This window comes from Lynx rufus, unplaced genomic scaffold (genome assembly GCF_022079265.1).
Source record: "Lynx rufus isolate CCGP_SWC_20201006 ecotype Redwood Valley unplaced genomic scaffold, mLynRuf1.p SCAF_11, whole genome shotgun sequence".
Taxonomy (NCBI): domain Eukaryota; kingdom Metazoa; phylum Chordata; class Mammalia; order Carnivora; family Felidae; genus Lynx; species Lynx rufus.
In genome coordinates, this window is record NW_025814825.1 from 54,678,233 (window position 1) to 54,691,416 (window position 13,184).

Sequence of the window (13,184 nt, forward strand, 5' to 3'; positions counted from 1 at the left end):
TTGGATTTCTAGCTTCCAGAACTGCGAGGCAATAAACTTCCGTCATCTTTTGGTGCCTCTCTGAGGCAGTGTCACAGAAGCCCGATGAAATGATTACACCTCGTGCCTGCCACCGGGTCGCCTGGGGACTGGGATTCTGAGACAGCAGGGTTGGCTGGGCATGGCATCTGTGCCACTGGTGGGAACTGCCATGTCAGGACCCAAGATGGCTGACGGGGACTGATGGTGAGAGGCTGGGCTAGGGCTTCAGGAAGAGTCTGATCCAGGTGCACACGGTCACCTCAAGGTAAGGATGAGATGGGCCTCTCCCTAGCTCGTCTGAACGTCAACGTAACCTGCAACCCCCCTCACCATAGAAACCTCCAGCATGCTGAGAAGCATCCTCTTTATTCCCACACAATAAAAGGCCTTTATCATTAATGACTTGCTATTGCCAAACAGGATGCAGGTGGCAGTCGAAAGGATTCTTAGGTTTTGAAAGTTCCGTAGTGCCTGTTGGGTGTGGGTCAGGGCCTGGTTCTCATGTAAGAATGGTGAGCTTTTGAGGCCCGCCTTGAAGTTCACCTCTCCTTGAGAGGCCGTCTGCATCAGCCTTCTGCATACTTTGCTGAGGACAGAGGCTCTAGATAAATCTTCCCGTTGCAGGACACGGTTGATCTCTGGGCACAGCCACACGTCACTGGAGGCCTGGGGTCCTCTGTCAGGGGTCTTCCGTGGGCAGGACAGCTACCACCTGGAAGAGAAACCGTCCCCACCAGGTGCAGGCAGATGGCCCAGCTAAGCAGGGAGGCTCCGCAAACATTTCATCCCCCTTTTAAAAGGAGTAGGAAGGCAAGAAGGACTCCCCCCCGCCCCTTACCTGGGATAGAAAACTCCGGATATTTTGGCAATAGCCCTTGGTGCTGCAAAACCTTTGGAGAAGGAGCAGAAGGAGGCTGTGTGGACCCGACTCCATATATTCTGAAGAACAGAAGTCATAGACTTACTCGTTTGTTTTTTTTTAATAATAGAAAAAATACCATCTCTGCACGTCCTGCGTGAGCACAGCGTGTTTCTTTCTAGTCCTTACGATTCATCCTAAAATGAAAGGATTATCGTATTTCCATTTTGCAGAAGGGAAAACTGAGGCCAAAGAGCTGCCCTATGCGGTGCCACACCATGTCCCTCCCCCAGTGCCCTCGGGCCGTAGGTGGCTGCCAGGACACGTGGCCCTGTTGGTTTTTCCTCCCAGCCTCTGCCCTGCAAACCAGCCAGGACCGCAAGCAGGGCTTCTGGAAAATGGCGGGTGGGGTGGGGAGTGGAGGGGAGCGGCCCACCTTGAAGGCCCCCGTTACAAACGAGGCCCCTTCTGTAAAACAAATCAAAGGCCCCCTAGAGCTGGGATGGGGCATCCGGGAACGCCCCAGCCCGACAACTGCTCTCGCCCCAGTTCCTGTCACCCACGGCCACGGCCCAAGCCAGACTTACTCCTCAAATGGCTTCAGGTGTGCCTTCCTGGCCTGCTCCACGAGGTCCAGGAAGTCTCTGTAGCAGTTTCTGGCCATCACAGTGTACCTCGTGGCACAGCCTAATTCCGTGACCCTGGCTCTCGGGAGGTAGCCAGCCCAGCCGGGGATTGGAGGCTCCTGGAGAGGTTTCTTTACGTGTTTGCATTCTGTAAAGACCCCGTGCTTTCTGAGGGCTTTGAGAAGCCACACAGTGAGCTGGCACCCCAACAGCTACGCTGGCGAACCCCGAGAGGCCCCCAGACGTGCTAAGGGCAGCTATCGCGGGTTGGTCGACACCCAGTAGCAGGCACCTTGGCAGGGGCCTTGCAAATACCCTCCCATTTCATTCTCTCACGAACTGTAAGAACTTGACGCCGTAATTACCTACACCTCACAGAGGAAGAACCGAGACCTTAAAGAAGTGAAGAGCGTCTTGGCCAAGGTCACGCGGCAAGGGAGTGGTAGGGCCAGGCTTCAAGCCTGCGTCTGTCTGATTCTCTAGTTCTCCCCCTTCAACAGATCCTGCTCCTCTCTCAGATTAATCAGGAAGCTTCCCACGTTGCACTCTGACCGTGCGCGTAAAGGAATCAGGAGAAGCAACCGGGTCAGAAGGAAGCATACCAGGCTGAGCACCAGGAAAGTGCCTTCAGGTCACGAGTGACTCTGGCGCTGACCCTGAGCGACTTCACATCCGCGAGATGAAAGGTAACTGCCCGCCTGCCTCTTCTAGCTGCTGTCAGAATAGAATTAGGCCACCGAGTCCCAGAACCTCAGAGCGGGAGCGCACCGTAGGGAGCCTCTAGGCCATCCTTCCCCGCACTGGATGAAGGAGCTGTAGTCCAGAGAGGGGAAGCAATGTGCCCTACGTCACTCAGCAGACAGTCACAGAACTGGGCTAAATCCTAAACTCTGAAGGCAGATGTTACGGCTTGGAAAACTTTAAAGCACAACACGCATGTGAGTCTGCCACCCCAAGCAATTAGAGTAATAATAATAATAAAGGCAGTTCTGGAGTTTGATACTTTTCCTATAGGCCTTTAGACGTTAAAAATGGTCTATGGCAAATCATGGCTGTGATTAGCGTTACACGTGATCACGTCGTCAGTTGTTTCTGTCATCGCTTTTGTGGTTGTTGTTCAGGGCCAACCCCTTCCCACCCAGCTAGCACCTGGAAGAGCCGGGTTCGAGCCGAGGTCTGACCTCAGACAAGGGTCGCCACCACCTCTGCAGACTCACTTTCCCCGTCTCTAAAGTGGGAATCGTAGTCTCGCCGTCACAGCACTGACGTCGCGGTTCATGAAACAACGGTGCCCAGCACAAAGCAGCTAACACGTGTACGTACGTACTGAGAGGGCAGGTGAGGTCCCAACACTCCTGGTGACTTGCCCGGGGTCTCAGTTCCCAGCACCCTCTTGCCCGACCGGGACCGTGTCCCTCTGCCCCCCCAAGAAACGTTTCTTTCTCATCTTATGAGACCAAGCCTTTCCATCCCGCACCACCACCTGGGGATTTGGCACGGGTGCTGGATTCTGTGTCCCCTGGGGCCTGCCGGGCCCTGCACTTGTGTCCAGGGGGGAAGGGGGCAGGTTTCCGGGAGCCAGTACCCAAACTCAGGGGGTGATACTGCCGATAATACTGATGCAGCTCCCGCAGGACCGTCTCCTCCGAGCAAACGGGCTTCAGCTTCCGGGCAGTGGCCACTGAGCAGCGAAACTCCTCCAGCTGGTGTTTATATCGCCGTGTGCTTTCCTGGAAGGTTTTCAGGCAGTGGGACATGTTGTCCTTGCTGGTGGATTCTTGGCAGCTAAGGTAGGGCACGAAGCCTGCAAGAGCCGATGCATCAGGGCCTTCAGCGAGGCAATTAGAACCTGCAGAAACTCCCTGGAACCCCAGCCCGCCACTTGGCATTTCTTCCTGGGCCAACGACACTGCGTTTTCCCAAAGGCCATTAACACAAGCGGGGCTGTTTGCGCTGCGCCGGGCCCTCCCCAGGCCACAAAAAAAAAAATGACCTCGGAGCTGGGGAGGGACGGCCCGTTTCGACAAAGACGATGACAGTCATATTCTTTGATAGCAAAGCCCCTGATGTCAGTCTGAACAGCAAATGGGGAAAGCATTTAATGGGCCAAAATGATAGTCTGAGGAGTAATTGAAATTATTTCATCTTTTTAGAGAGAAAGCTTATTTTCCTTGACACATCCCAAATGCAATTTGGGATCTTTTTTGTCGGACTGTCGAGGGAAATTGCGGGCTTATTAAAAGCTGAGACCCATTACACAAAAAGGTAAATTCATTATCTGTGAGGCCCACCCCCCTGGAACAATTTTTTGCCATTTCCCACAAAATAACATGTAATCATTACTATTAGTATGGGTAAAACACAAGTGTTTATTTAAACTAGATGCTGAATCCTAGGGACTATAATATTGTCACAATAAAACTCTTTTTGTGTTTGTTTGTTTTTTTTTTAAAGAACGGATGAGGGAAAACTGGTTAAGAATTTTGTTTTAAATGGCTAGATAGATAAATACATAAATACCCCTCACTCGTTCCCGGGGCCCGGACATTTTGCCTTTTTCCCTAAGAAAACCTGACCACAGAGTTAAAAGCAGAAACCCTGCCTCCTACGCCCTGCGAGAAGCTGCTTCTGGAAGAATCTAATTTCTAAACTGATCTTGAAGTTCTCCATCCACCAGCCAGTGTCCCCAACCCTGGGGCAGTCAAAAGATACCCAGTGTGGTGGGGGAGAGACCATAGAAACCAAGGGGCCCTGCCACCAGGGCTTCCCCTGCTCTGCAGAGATTTTATGTACTTGTATATGTGCACACACACGGGGGACCACAAGCTACGCTCGCCGAGTCTTACTAAGGGCCGGGACGTCTTAAATAGCCTGTGCGCTGGCTCCTTCCAACCTCACAACAATCTGATGAGAAATCTATCATTATCCTGTGTAGAGGTCTGACTTGTGTCTCCCAAATAGCTGTGCCCAAGTCCTAACCCCTGGGACCTGCGAATGGGACCTTACCTGACAGGTCTTTGCAGCCGTAATGAAAGACTGGGAAATGAGATTATCCTTGGCTGAGGATGCGCCCTAAATTCATCTGTCTCTGCCTTAGTCCACTATGTCTGGCCAACTGACTCGCCAGGACAGACACTTTAGCTTCTTAGGATACTTATACTCCATTATAAGAGAAGGGAGAGGGGGTTGAGAAAGAGACTCCGAGATGCAGGGCAGTGTGAAGATGGGGGTCGAGATTGGAGCTGTGATGCTACAAGCCAAGGAACAGCGGGGGCCACCAGAAACTGGAAGCAAAGAAGGGCCCTCCTCTAGAGCCTTCGGAGAGAACATGATCCAACCAAACCTGGATTTCAGACTGCTAGCCTCCAGAGCTGTGAGAGAGTAAGTATCTGTTGTTTCACACACAGCCCTAAGAGGGGCGCCTGGGTGGCTCAGTCGGTTAAGTGTCCGACTTTGGCTTGGGTCATGATCTCATGGTCCACAAGTTCTAGCCCCACGTCGGGCTCTGTGCTGACAGCTCAGAGCCTGGAGCCTGTTTCAGATTCTGTGTCTCTCTCTCTCTCTGCCCCTCCCCCACTCATACTCTGTCACTCTCAAAAATAAATAAGGTATTTTTAAAAAATTAAAAAAAAATAAACAGAGCCCTAAGAAACGAATATACCCATTTAATAGACACTTATACTTACCACAGAAAGTACTCTTACAATCACACACACGGTGGCCACGCAGGGACTGAAACTTCAGTTTGTTAGAACTCAAAGCCTGTTCCCTTAACCAGCCAGTGGGATAAGGGGTGAGGCTGGGCACCTTGGAATATTCCCCGTGCATCTCCTCTCCTAAGAACACCTATCTGTGAGAGCGGAGTGCCCATGAGGACCACTGCATCTGTCACAGGGACGTGAGTTAGTAAGTCCCCCGTAGCCCAGAAGCCTGAGGAGAAGCACTATTGGGTAGAATGACCAATTATCCCCGTTTGACAAGGACTTAGGGGTTTCCTGGGACACAGGACTTTCAGTGCTGAAACCAGGGCCATTCCAGACAAACCGGGGCACTTGACCACTCTCCCTCTGGGGGACACAGGAAGGGATGGGCCCATAAGAACAACCTTCGTGCAACACTTGAGAAAGTTCGACTTGGGAAAAAGGACAGGGCCTCAGCTTATTCATTGTGTCTGTCCCCTTAGCAGTGTGTCTATCCTGGTCCAAATGCACTCAAGGGACATTCGGTGTTTCCCGCGTACGAGGCCACGTCCTGGGAGATCTGGCCTACGTTGTATCTCTCCATTCATCAGAACCCCGTTATCAGCCATCTTGGGCAAAGGAGTGCTTTCCGCAAGGGTCCTAAAGAAGCCAACGTGTCTGTACTGGCCCAACTGGCCAGAAAGACACGGACAGCGGACCAAGGCAGGGACGGTGAGCAGGACCACGGTTCTGCCGGGCACATCGGCAGGGCACGTCACCACTTACCACTGTAGCCTGGTGTGACTGGCAGGTGTCTCATGAAGGTCTTGGAGGAAGACTCCATGATTTCACTCTCTGTTAACGAAGGGCAGAGGGAATGAAATGATCTAATCGAATGTCCCGGCCTCAAGAACTCACACGTGTGCTAGAGTCCTTGGGAGGAGAATGACCCCGCCGGGGGGTTGGGAAAGGGAGCCAGCACCGCCATCTTAACACAGAACCAGCAGATAAAACCAGTGGCCTACTACCAAGGAGCGTTCACCTTTTACATGTCCCCCAGTGTCTCCCCCAGTGTCTCCCCTCCTGGGACCTCCTCCATCCACCCAACCTGCTATCCATCCATCCATCCATCCATCCATCCAGCAATCGTGAACTGTACGCTCACTGTGGCCAACAACTGTCACGAGGTTAGAAATACAAAGATGAGCAGGACCCAGAAGCCCCCACGTGCAACTCCGGAACCTCAGAAAAGGGAAGAGAAGAAGCACCCCCAGCCCCAGGGCCTTTGTGGTTCCAGGTGGAAAAGGTGGCAGTGGTGACTTCGGCTGTCCCCCAACGCCACCTCAGGACACCTGGCAGTGTCTGGAGACATTTCTGGTGGTCACACCTGGAGTATGCGGTCGGTGCTACTGGCATCTAGTGAGTTAGAGGCCAAGGATGCTGCTAAACAATGAAGAATTCGAATAAGGTCTGGCTGGAAGGGCTCAGAAGTCCCCAAAGATGGGCACAGAGTCCAATATGGGTGAGCAGAGGTAGGGCGGGGGGCACCGCAGCATGTTGACGGGATGCTGCCTCCCCAGCCAGACCCCCGCCCTCTTCCAGGATGGCCTGGGTCCCCTCAAAAGGGACAGCTCCTGCATCTGGGCATCCGTTGATGTTGCCCAGGGCTACAATGCCAAGCAGGTCGCTTCTCAAAAGTGAGGCCTTCACCGCCAGGACACGTGGTCTCCGGGGGAGGGCCACAGTCAGGGTTTAGTCAGCAGTGATGGGAATTTCGAACACACTCGGACATTTGCAGAACACTGGCTGTGACACAGCGCACCCGGGACGGTATTCTTGCCAAATCCTCACAGCTGCCCTAAGGGTGAGTTCCCATGGGAGTGCCCCATTTACAGATGAGAAAAATAAGGCGCGGAGAAGCTAAGTAACTTGTCTGAGGGTTGTCCCGCCCGAGGACGGACATCTAAACCCTGAGGGCCTATATAGCGTAACTGTTACCCAAAGCGTGGCCCTGGCCTGTGGGCCGCACCTGGCGCAGGTGGGTGGTGGCCTGGGCGGCTTCCTCTGAGCCGTGAAATCCGAGAGGAGGCGCGTGGGGAGGAGGTGTGCTGGGGGTGGGGGCCCGGGAAGGGGTCGGAAAGCGAGGTCACAGCCCCCCACTTCCTCTTTCCGGCCCACTCCACGTCCTCACCTGGGCGGGCCTGGATCGCCCACCGGCCAACAGCCCTCCTGGCCTTCGCCTTCCCTCTGGCCTTTGTGCGCTCACCACCCCCCTCCCCCCCGCCCCACCCCTGAAGGTGGGGGAGGAGGGACCGGACTCCTGGATGCCCCTCCCCCTTGCTCAACCCGCCTGCCCACGACCTCACCTCGGGCCCACGGGCCAGGGGGCGCGGATGAACACGAGCGGATGCGGCGGATGCCTCCCCCGCTCCAGGTCGGCCCCCGGCATGAAATCCAGGGCTTGGCGCAGTAAATATTTCGTCTCGGAAGCTGTTCTCCTTTCTCGTTCTCGGTACGTGATCTCCCCCCAGCTGAGTCCCTCTGGGCTTTGTAACTGGGGAGAGCGCTACGTGTGGGGACCTAGGTCAAAGCTGCCTTTACTGCTGGAAACAGTGGCACCGTCTGGGTTGGGGCCGGGTGGTCCCAATGGGGACTTCCTCCAGGAGTCAGGGCTGTGTGAGGGACTGGCGGGGGGGACGGGAAGCAGCCCGGGAGGGGAGGAGAAGCCTACGTGGCTGGAGATTTCCCTTGACACCCTTGCCCCCCTGGGACAGGTTGGGCTGCAGAAAGGGGCAATGCACCAAAATGAAGGGGGAGTGGGGACAGGGAAGTGGGGTCCACACTCCTTTCTAATCGTCCTTATTTTATGGGAACTAAAGGGGACCTGAGCCTTCATCTCATTGGATGGAAACCAAGATGCCCACTGTGTGACCCAGACAGAGGGAATGAGGACCTTTACAGACTGCCTGAGAAAACCGAAACGTGGCCACCGAAAACACCACTTTCCGGTAAGCTGGTTTGTTGTACAGCATCCCCCAGCCTTCCCTGCCTCTGCTTCCTGGGAGGTGAACTTTAGATGAGGTACCACTTAGGAAGAATCCACGTAGACCTCCCTCAGCATCCTAGGAGTCCACCGCAGACTCTCCAGAAGCTTCTAGAGCCAACTCTAGAGGGCGACCCAGACATAGAGCCTGGAATAAACTCGAGGCTCTAGACACAGCAGCCAGCTTGGCATGCCTGCTAGGATACCAGAGGGCAAGGCACCAGTTCTAGACATTTCTGCTTCTTTTTCAACACCCTTCATTTGAGTGTGGTGGAGATGTCAGAGGCCCCCCTGGCTCATCTGCCTTCTGTGTGGCTAGACCACTTTCTCTAGGGGCCCACGAACATGGATGGAGCCAGTCTAGTTGGAATGAAAGTTAATTCAAAAAAAGCTAAAAAGCTTGCAACATTGAGGACAAGATCTGAAAACCAGTCTCCACTGGAGATGGGGTGGAGCGGGAAGTCAGCGATGATGCATCTATAATTCCATTCACAAATTCATAGTGGAAAAAAAAAAAAACCAACTTGGGCCACACGAGATCCAGAGTTTGGCTTTATTAGACATCCGTGAAGACAGAGTTTGCAGGTACAATCTCGTCAAGTTTGAACAGCTGCAAGGTTCTGTGGAGTGTGAATTTATCCTGTAGTGAATGAATGAGACCCCGGTGGCTGATATTTTAGAATGAAATTCCATAGTCCAAGCAGATGAGAGATGTGACCTAACGGACAACGACATTTATACTAGTCATCCACTTAAGTCATTTCCCAGCATAAATATGCAGCTTGACCACAGCGACGTCATCTCTACAACTGTGAAATTCGATCTTCAACTAATTATGCATTTTGACTCCCGTTTATATTGAGGCATGCGATTCTTTGCCACCCTGGCAATTAACCAGACCTAGACTCTAGAAGCTAAACTTGATCTAAATAACATTCTAGGGGTAGGACAGGCTCTGTAATCTGGACTCAGTCTCAGTCATCACTCTGCAAAAGTGCCTGTATGTCTCCTGTCTTGCCTATCTTCTATGTCTGTCACTGGTCTGTCATTCAGCATTTATCAATGCCTGCTGTGTACAGAAAGGGCAGTTATAAAGGAAATCTCTGACAGTTTTGCTTCCAAAACATGATCAGATACCAGGGACAGGGACATCTGAGTGACGGTCATGACAACAGGCCTTTTAGAAACTCTCTGAGATTAGAAAACGTGTCCAAGCGTATTCATCCAGTGTTCTTATTCTAGAATATGTCATTCCACGGGCGGGAGGGAGAGGGGGGATGGATTTGGGGATTCCCTTTAATCGGGTCGACTGCTGGGGCCAGAAGAAAGTCCAGTAAAGTTATCACCCCCCCCCATCACCTATTTGCCAAGAGTGCAAATTTCAACCAACTCACTAAAGAGAAATCATAGACAAGGAGACATGCCTGATGCAAAGGTGGGAAGGCCTTACAGTGGCCAAAAAGGAAGACTCAACTAAATTACTTTCACACTTAATCCAGCAGAAAGGCTGGATTTGTGCACCACTCGATTCCTTGCGTGTAACCCTGTCATCCTGACGGTGCTGCACACGGACCCCACTTTGCCCTCAGAGTGACCGCCCTGCCCCACGAGAAGCTGATAAGCCCTGCAGGGACGCAAAGAGGTTTCGTTGGCTTTTCTGCACAGTCCTGTTGCTTATAGAACCAGAATGTCCAGCTCTCAAAGACCGGACAGGAGCATCGATACATTATTATGCTCCTTTAAACATAAAACTGTGAGCCTTTGGGAAGGATGTAAGTGAGGCAAGGTCTGACGAAGCTGTTGATCCAGCCGTTGTCCCTTTTTCCAGAGTATTCTGACCCTTGGCACCTCTGACTATTGCTTGGCCTTGCATACACGGTCCATAGCTTAGCATCGGTACAGATCGATAAGCGCAATTAAAAAATAAAGCCATGGAAATGAAAAGGCAGCAATGTCATCAATAAAATTCAAAGAGCATTTTCCTTTCTTTTTTTTTTTTTGACAAGAAAAGCACATTGTAGAAATAAAGATTCTGTACAATATTCTAATATTGTATGTACATAAAATTATATTACTTATAACTAAATCAAAAAGTCTTATTTGTAGAGTATGGCTGGCAACATCAAAGAAAGACCCAGAACATGTAGCTTTTGAAGCAGAGCAGGCAGAAGACAAGCCTAGCAAACACACCTTGATGCCTGGACACGAGATCCCGCTACTAAGTTATGTGACCAGCGTTCTCCAGTTCGGTGCTTTGTTTGAGTTTCACATTCGAGCAGGGAATTCTGCAGCAGGCCACGTGAACAAGAAGACGTGTTCAAAGGACATTGGAAAAGCGGCGTCAAATCTGCATATTGGCGACGGAACGGGTGGGTGAATCCAGCTTGCATTCAAAGTTAGTTCCTTAGCTCATCTTCTGTTCATTCGTTATGCATGCCTCCGGTGATTTAAGACCAGAATGAGTCCCAGCAGACAAACCAGTGGGTCCCTCGGGCCATTTGCAGGGTGCCTTCCTTCCAACATTCTTCCCTCGCAGGCCCTTCTTGTGAGCGCCACCCCCAAGCCAGGGGGAGCCCCCGCCTCGCTCACAAAGGGCAAAGTGTGAGACCCCAATTCTTCACTTGTCTGTCTGTCAGGGAGCCCCAGACTGGAAGACTGCAGGTGCTGGTGGTCAGGATTTCAGCTTGCAACAAAACCTAAAGTCAGGAGTTCCCGGACTCCCCTGGAACCACAGTCCCCGTGGTATCCACTGAAAACGCAGGCGCTGGTCCCCCTCCTCAAGACCCAGCTTCCATTTGTAAAAGGAATAGGCTCCAGGAACCCACTTTTAAGAAGCGGCCAGGCACGAGGGCGATCCACAGGTCAATCTGCTTTGAAAAAGACCTGACTGACTTCATCAAGGACAGATCTAGGAATTCCTTGTAGATACACTTAAAAAAAACTGAAGATTCCAGGGAAACGTTTCATAATGCAGATTCTCTACCCATGTATCACGAGTGTATTCCTCCTGAAATGTGGGACTACGTGGCTGAAACGCTCTGGGAGATGACGGTGAGGAGGGAGTTAGTTTAAAACATGTACGCTTGTCGAGGTGTGGAGCCGTTCCAGATCCTGGGCTTGCTGATGTGAACAGCGCAGACTGCAGGCTCCTTTCCTGACACCTGAAGTCTACTAAGGTTAACTCGAATCACTTATGAACCCAGGAGTCAGCATCTGGCATCCGGGGAACGATGTCGCAGCATATGACTCAGGAGAAGTCAGCAGTGCCTTAATGTCCATTTCCCTTAAAGCAAGTCTTCACCTGCTGAAAAGTTAAGGTGTCTGTCCTCCCACTCACTCAAATCCTAGCCGATTAGCCGGCTATCGTTACTCCTCACTGAACCTATTCAGAATTCAAATTACGAGAACCTAAAATAGTGCCCCGCGTGGGCAGTCTTCTCCTACCAGCTAAAAATGCTCCAAGCTCCTGCTGAATCACCACATTCAATCACATGGTGATGACAAGAAATTAACTGCAGATGGGTGGCATTTTATATTGACTGCCATCCCCCAAGAAACGTACAAAGAAACGTCTCAAATAGATGAAGAATCTCCTCCTGACGCAGAGATCTCACGTCCAACCTAGAAAGACAGCGACAAGGCATCCTGAGTCCTGCTTACCGGAGATGCGTTCAAAGCAAGCTGAGTCGCAGCTGCAGAAGTGGACCGATTCCCTTGGCGGGTGCGGGTTTCACCACTTTGTACCTATAAAAACGAGCTGCTCTCCCAGGATCCTCGGATTTCTTATTCCCAAACCTCAGTCTCGATTTCCGACAGTTGTTCTGACTCCAGTGTGCCCTCGAAAACCCCTGATTATTTCCAGCCCTGGTGGTTCCCATCTTCCCTGCTGAAATCCAGGTGGGCGATGCTGAGGGTCAAGGACAGGGAAAGAACAGTCAGGGTTGAGGTCAGCAGATGCAGGTGAGCCGGGTCCAAGGGCGGGGCAGGCGGCGGGAGGGCCCGTTAGTAATTTAAGAAGTCAATCCCAACCTTGACACTCTTCGAGGTGGCTATATCGATGGCTGTGGCCTTGATCTCTGTGTCCCCGAACTGCATGAGGGTCTGGATCTCCCTCCGGGGGGGCACGGCTGTGCCGCTGGTCCCTGTGAGATCCAGGCGGAGGGTACCGCACTTCTTTACCCCCGGGTCGGTGATGAAGCTCACGTCGTCGTGCTCGGAGCTATAGATGTTGATGACGATGACCAGCTGGGAAGGCTTGGCCGGGGTGTAGCTACGCTTGACGAGCTCCCCCAGGGCCACCGACTGGTCGGCCGAGATGAACTTGTCGAAGACATCGGTGCACCAGCGAGTGCCGTCCTTCACCAGCAGCTTCTCGGGGGGGTGCTTGCCTTCCACGTAGCGGTTCAGCACGCCCACCCCGTAGGTGAGGGGCGACCGGCGCACCTTGATGACGGCGGGGTCCAGGCCGAAGAGGACGGCGCCCTTGAGGATGGTGAGGCCTACGTCCTGGGGGATGATGATGCGACACTTGTCCCCGAAGGCAGCCTGCACCGCCTGCTGCAGCAGGGGTGCCTCCGCAAAGCCTCCCACCAGGAAGAGGAACTTGACCGTGGACACTTCGGGTTTCTGAAACAGGTCCCCTGAAAGCAAAGAGGAAGGGACAGCACTCTATCACCAAAAGCCAGCTGCTGAGGGGGACTGGTGGCCTAGGAATGCGGCAAATAGACAAAACCGTGTGGCCCCACTGGGGGACAGACAGGTCTGAGCTGGCTGGACAGAATTTTTCTTGAGCTGGCCTTTATTTTATTTTTTTATTATTTTTTAAATTTTAAGAATTTTTTAATGTTTGCTTATTTTTGAGAGAGAGAGAGAGAGAGTGTGGGGGCGGGGCAGAGAGGGGACAGAGGATCTGAGGCAGGCTCTGAGCTGATAGCAGAGAGCCCAACACGGGGCTC

At 52.5% G+C, this 13,184-nt stretch overlaps 2 protein-coding genes across 2 annotated transcripts in view; both read right to left on the reverse strand.

The window, feature by feature from the left end:
* Nucleotides 1-587: 587 nt before the first annotated feature.
* CUNH10orf82 (chromosome unknown C10orf82 homolog) lies at nucleotides 588-6,030 on the reverse strand. Its single transcript, XM_047072792.1, has 5 exons — nucleotides 5,973-6,030; nucleotides 3,092-3,310; nucleotides 1,468-1,654; nucleotides 860-960; nucleotides 588-733 (listed from the first exon to the last, which is right to left on the reverse strand). Exons 1-5 carry the CDS (start codon nucleotides 6,028-6,030, stop codon nucleotides 588-590), a joined length of 711 nt encoding a protein of 236 aa, XP_046928748.1.
* A 2,735-nt stretch (nucleotides 6,031-8,765) lies between these two features.
* HSPA12A (heat shock protein family A (Hsp70) member 12A) overlaps nucleotides 8,766-13,184 on the reverse strand; it is a 69,573-nt gene continuing 65,154 nt past the window's right edge. Inside the window, exon 12 of the mRNA XM_047072440.1 lies at nucleotides 8,766-12,869. Within this exon, the coding sequence (XP_046928396.1) occupies nucleotides 12,232-12,869 (638 nt within the window). The 3' untranslated portion in view covers nucleotides 8,766-12,231. The remainder of the gene's footprint in view (nucleotides 12,870-13,184) is intronic.

What these genes read in the sequence shown, in the direction of transcription:
- CUNH10orf82 (XM_047072792.1), bottom strand. Translation starts at nt 6,030, where the DNA reads ATGGAGTCTTCCTCCAAGACCTTCATGAGACACCTGCCAGTCACACCA. An exon ending in AGTCACACCAGGCTACAGTG is followed by an intron (nt 3,311 to 5,972) that starts GTAAGTGGTGAC and finishes CGGCTCTTGCAG; the next exon opens with GCTTCGTGCCCTACCTTAGC. An exon ending in TCCGGAGTTTTCTATCCCAG is followed by an intron (nt 734 to 859) that starts GTAAGGGGCGGG and finishes TTTCTCTTCCAG; the next exon opens with GTGGTAGCTGTCCTGCCCAC.